The 5,000-nt window shown below is 49.2% G+C and overlaps 1 protein-coding gene across 1 annotated transcript in view; it reads left to right on the forward strand.

The window, feature by feature from the left end:
* Positions 1-121: 121 nt before the first annotated feature.
* Positions 122-5,000, forward strand: part of eya4 (EYA transcriptional coactivator and phosphatase 4) — a 14,319-nt gene continuing 9,440 nt past the window's right edge. The window contains exons 1-5 of the mRNA XM_084483644.1: positions 122-258; positions 451-594; positions 763-845; positions 2,403-2,574; positions 4,930-5,000. The exon at positions 4,930-5,000 is cut by the window's right edge and continues 66 nt beyond it. Coding sequence (XP_084339770.1) covers positions 156-258; positions 451-594; positions 763-845; positions 2,403-2,574; positions 4,930-5,000 — 573 coding nt within the window. The 5' untranslated portion in view covers positions 122-155. The remainder of the gene's footprint in view (positions 259-450; positions 595-762; positions 846-2,402; positions 2,575-4,929) is intronic.

A 5,000-nucleotide genomic window follows, 5' to 3' on the forward strand; every position in this document is an offset into this window, starting at 1 on the left:
TTTTGCTCTCTCTCTATTTCACACTCCCTCTTTCTCTCTCTCTCTCTCTTTCTCTCTCTCTCTCTCTCTCTCTCTCTCTCTCTAACTCACCATACCTCGGTGTCGCTCTCCCCAGACCCTATCCCCACATCCTGTCCACCCCGGCCGCCCCGCCCATGCCGGCCTACGCTGGCCAGCCCCAGTTCAGCACCATGCAGCAGTCGGCTGTCTACACCTCCTACTCACAGACGGGCCAGGCCTACGGACTGTCCACATACGGTACCAGCAGCACACACACACACACACACACACACACATCCATACACGCACGCACGCACACACACATACACACACATGCTGACACATGCACATCGCACAAATGCACATCGCACACATACACGCACAGTGTCCAGGGTATGTGGGTCCCAAAGCAGCCGTGTAATGACTGTAATGCCTGGTTCTGGGGCTCAGATCTCGGGGTGATGTTGCCTGGCATCAAGACAGAGGGGGGTCTGGCCCAGAGTCAGTCTCCCCTGCAGACGGGGCTCAGTTACAGCCCTGGCTTCACCACCCCTCAGCCCGGACAGACCGCCTACTCCCCCTACCAGATGCCAGGTCAGCCAGCACTCCTCCTCCACCTCCTCCACCACCACCACCAAACGATCCATTTCCACCACCACCAGCACCACTACCTCCATCTCAACTCTCTCTCTCTCTCTCTCTCTCTCTCTCTCTCTCTCTCTCTCTCCCTCTCTCTCTCTCTCTCTTTCTCTCTCTCTCCAGGCTCCAGTTTTGCTCCTTCCTCAGGCCTCTACGCCACCAACAATTCAGTGTCCAACCCAGCCAACTACACTGCCACGCAGCAGGTGTGTGTGTGTGTGTGTGTGTGTGAATATATGTACTTGTTTGTCTTTAGTTGTGTTTGATGCATATTGCTGTCAAGCCCAGAACAATAGAAAACGTTCAAATGATGAATCCAAGTAGTCCTTTTAATATCCTATTGACCTCCGAGCTACGCCATGTCACCTCTCATCATTCAATATGTGGCATTTGTATTTTTATGATATTATTATGATATACGACACATGATATATATAGTGTTGGATACAAGTGACGGTTTTAATAACTGTGACCAAACGCCAGCCAATTCTCATTCATCTCCAGTGATTACATTTCCTTTGATCGTGCTGCAAAACACGATCCTTATCCTGACCGACACCGCACGCTGAGAACCCATTGCCACAAATGTTTTCTGACTTTTAGTGCGGAGGGTGGGTGGGTGTTGTGGGAGTTAAGGAGGGGGGAGGGGATGAACATCCATCAGGGATAGACGGCGCGGCTCACTCAAAGAAAGTCAAGTCCGGGCCCCGCGTGGGTGGATGCAGAGAAGGAAAGATGGTTTGTGAATTTACAAGAGGAAGAAAGAGAGCTAGGCGATATGTGTGTATGTGTGTGTGTGTGTGTGTGTGTGTGTGTGTGTTTGTGTGTTCAAGCATGTGTGTGTGTGTGTGTGTGTGTGTGTTTGTGTGTACTTGTGCATGTATGTGTGTATGTGTCTTGCATGTGTGTGTGTGTGTGTGTGTGTGTGCGTGTGTTTGCAAGCATGTGTGTGTGTATGTGTGTGCGCACACGTGTGTGTGTGTGTGTCTTGCATGCGTGTGTTCACAGCGATTGATGTAGTGACAGGTTAACAGCGCTGACTCAGAAAGTGGGTCTGTAAAATACAGTAACACGAGGCTTTAATCGTCTAATATAGAGAGAAATAAAATCCAGAATGCCCGATGATAAAACATCAGAGCGTCTGAGAAGGGAACGGCTGTAAAACACGACTTCAGTAATGGAGCCTCTCGACAAAAGTCAGCTCCTTTCTTCAGGGCTTTTATTGCTCGAAACTAGACTGCAGACAGCGAAGAGAGACGGAGCGATAGAGAGAGAGAGATATATCAACACCCATATGCATCTATTTACTATTGGGTCGTTTAGGAGACGCTTTTATCCACAGAGACTTTTATCCACAGAGACTGTAGAGTTATGGTCGGACGTCGACGCAACGCAAAGGGGGTTTTTACGCGACCCATTACGTCCTTGCGGACCCTCCTTGCTTCCACCGCAAGGGGCCTGACGTGTGCCTCCCAAAAAAATTGTAACCTTGCGTCGAGGCGACGCAGCAGCTAGGGCTGTGATTGGTCCGCTAACTTAACCCCGACGTAAACCCAAAACTGGTCCACGACTGCGTCGAAGCGACTGCATTGTCGTTGCTTTGTGTCGACGTGGAACCATAACCATTACATTGCGTTCAGACATGTCCTACAATGCAGTACCTACTGACTGGGAGTCACACACCGTAACCACTACGTTATGGCGTCCCTCCCTATAGTGATACAGTGTCATTAATTCTACATACTGTATGCTTCTCACCACAGGATTACCCCTCATACACATTTGGCCAAAACCAGTACGCCCAGTATTACCCGGCCTCTACGTACGGGACCTACATGACCTCTAACAGTGTGGACGGCTCGGGGACCACAGCAGCCTATCAGCTGCAAGACCCCGCCCCCGCCATGACAGGACAGGCTGCCGAGCTTCACCCAGGTACGTGGAACACTTTGGGTACTGCTTAGTCAGCCATTTTCTTTTTTCAGCGCTTCCTCGTCAGGAAGTCCACAGATGGACTTCCTGACGAGACCAGACAGTTCCCCGCTTCCTGCTTTCAGGCTAATTTGTTCGCCCGCATACAGAGTGGTTTGGATAATTGATGCATCGCCTCGACAACCTGTGATGAGTCAATGTTGGTTGAAGGACGACAAAAATGGACAGAAAGCGAGTGTAGGATTGCGTGCTGGTAAAGTATTGATGGGGTTTGTCTAAAGGCCTGTGTGGACGGGGATAGCATGTGAGGAAGTGAGCTGGGTTAGTCGAAAGCATTGAAATTAGCAGCAAAGATGTTTTAAGAAGAAAAGTGTGAATACATTTAGTAAAACTTTCGATCATATTTTTCTTACCTTTTCTACTGTTTTAATACTGCTACAAATGATTATATTATAAGATTTTTGTATAATTAAAAACGTATGGCAGGGTTTGAGTTATGGGTGATTAAAATCAATATCTTACACAGGGGGCCTTGAGACCTTAAACCTGGAATCACTTTAAGATTAAATTTTGGATTTCCTCTGGGATTAATCTCCGGGACAGAAGATTAATATTCAGATAAAAAAAAGGCAAAAAAGGCAAAAAGTATAATTTCAGAACTGTAATGAAACCATACTTTACTTTACTGCCAGGACTCGAGACAGTGATCAGATAATACTAATGATAATTAACTCACTTACAAAGATGTCCAACACGATAAAATAAACTGCCAATTTGATCCATTAGGTACGAGATGTTATCATTAATTAGCTGATATAAACTGATGTTTTAGAGGAGGAAAAAGTGAAGGATAAAAATAACACGAAAACAGAAAAAAGCACCAGGACACACACACACACACACATGTGCGGGGGAGCGCGTGTCACCAGCGACCTGTGCACGTGTGTATCCGTTTCCTCATCTCTTTCTCACACTTCTTTGGTTTGTCTTGGCCTGGATTCAGGTGGCCTGATAAAGGCAGTCCATCCGTCTTTCTGTCACCATCGCTTTTCCTCTCTCTGGCTGTCTCTCTCTCTCTCTCTCTCAAGCTCGATCTCTCTCTCTCCCTCTCCTCTATCTTGCTCATGTGTTTCTCGATGTTGTTCGCCCGCCCGCGCGCTTGCCCGCCGCTGCCCGCCCCACCCCCCCCCCCCCCCTCCCCTCCCGGCCCTACGCTCTTCTTCCCCTGATTGAGACATAACAATATGAGAGTTGAAGTTTGGGGTCTGGTTCTACTTACCTCCCAGCAGTGGAAGCATATGGCACGTCTGTGTGTTTGTGTGTGTTTGTGCTTGAGAGTGTGTGTGTGTGTGTGTGTGTGCGTCTAAGTCTGCGCGTGTGTGTGGCTGTGCATGGCTGCATACGAGTCTGCATGTATGTGTGTGCGGCCGTACATATGTGAGAGAGAGAGAGAGCGCGAGAGAGAGAGAGAGAGAGAGAGAGAGAGGGCGAGAGAGAGAACATGGCTTTTTGTATGTTTTCTCACGTACGTCTCCTTCTATTCCTGATTGACCGTTAAACTACGGCGGCGGCGGCAGTGCTTAATAACCTCCCTCGTATTATTATTATTATTATAATTACCGCTTTTTCCACCTTTTGTTTTTTCAAAATCTATTTAGCAATCCCAGGTCGTCCTCAGCTCATAAATCCTCCTATGAGCACTCTCCAGCGAAGCGCAGTAGAAGCCCAGCTGTATAGCAAAGGGCCCTTTTGGTTGAGGGCCTGTTTTCCTGTCCTCTATAAGTTAATCCATCATGCCTATTACGGTGACTTATTCCCCCCACTGACACGACGTCCTTTAACCCCGGCCTGAGTTATGGCTCCTGTTTCTTCAGCAACAAGCCCACAGAGGTGAGCGCAACTCAGGCAAATCGGTGGGAACAAACGCCGGCCATTACCGGGACACGGAGAGAAGGAACTCAAAATAGTTTATGATTGTGAGCGTTTAGTCCAGGTCATTGGAGTTGAAGGCGGTCCTTTTTTGCATGTATGTGTGCGCTTTAGTTTGTGTGTGTGAGAGGAAAATAGTTGTTGGTGTCCAAATGAGAGTATGTGTGTCTACGTGTGTGGGCATCAGAGAGTGGGTGTGCGTCTCTTATGTATGTGTGCTACGTGTGCCTGTCTGTGTATGCGTGCTACATGTGCGTGTGTGTGTGTATGTGTGCTACGTGCGTGTGCGTGTGTCTGTGTCTGCGTTCTACGTGTGCGCGCGCGTGTCTGCGTATGCGTGCCACGGGCGGCGCTTGCGTGCGCGCGCGTGCATGCATGCTACGTGCGGGGGGGGCCGTCTAACCCGTGGTCATGCGCTCGCCTCCTCAGGGGAATTCGAGCCGGTGCAGAGCCCCTCCACCCCCATCAAGGAGCTGGACGAGCGCGCCTGCCGGAGCGGG

This window comes from Micromesistius poutassou (assembly GCF_964030765.1).
Source record: "Micromesistius poutassou genome assembly, chromosome: 19".
Lineage (NCBI taxonomy): Eukaryota > Metazoa > Chordata > Actinopteri > Gadiformes > Gadidae > Micromesistius > Micromesistius poutassou.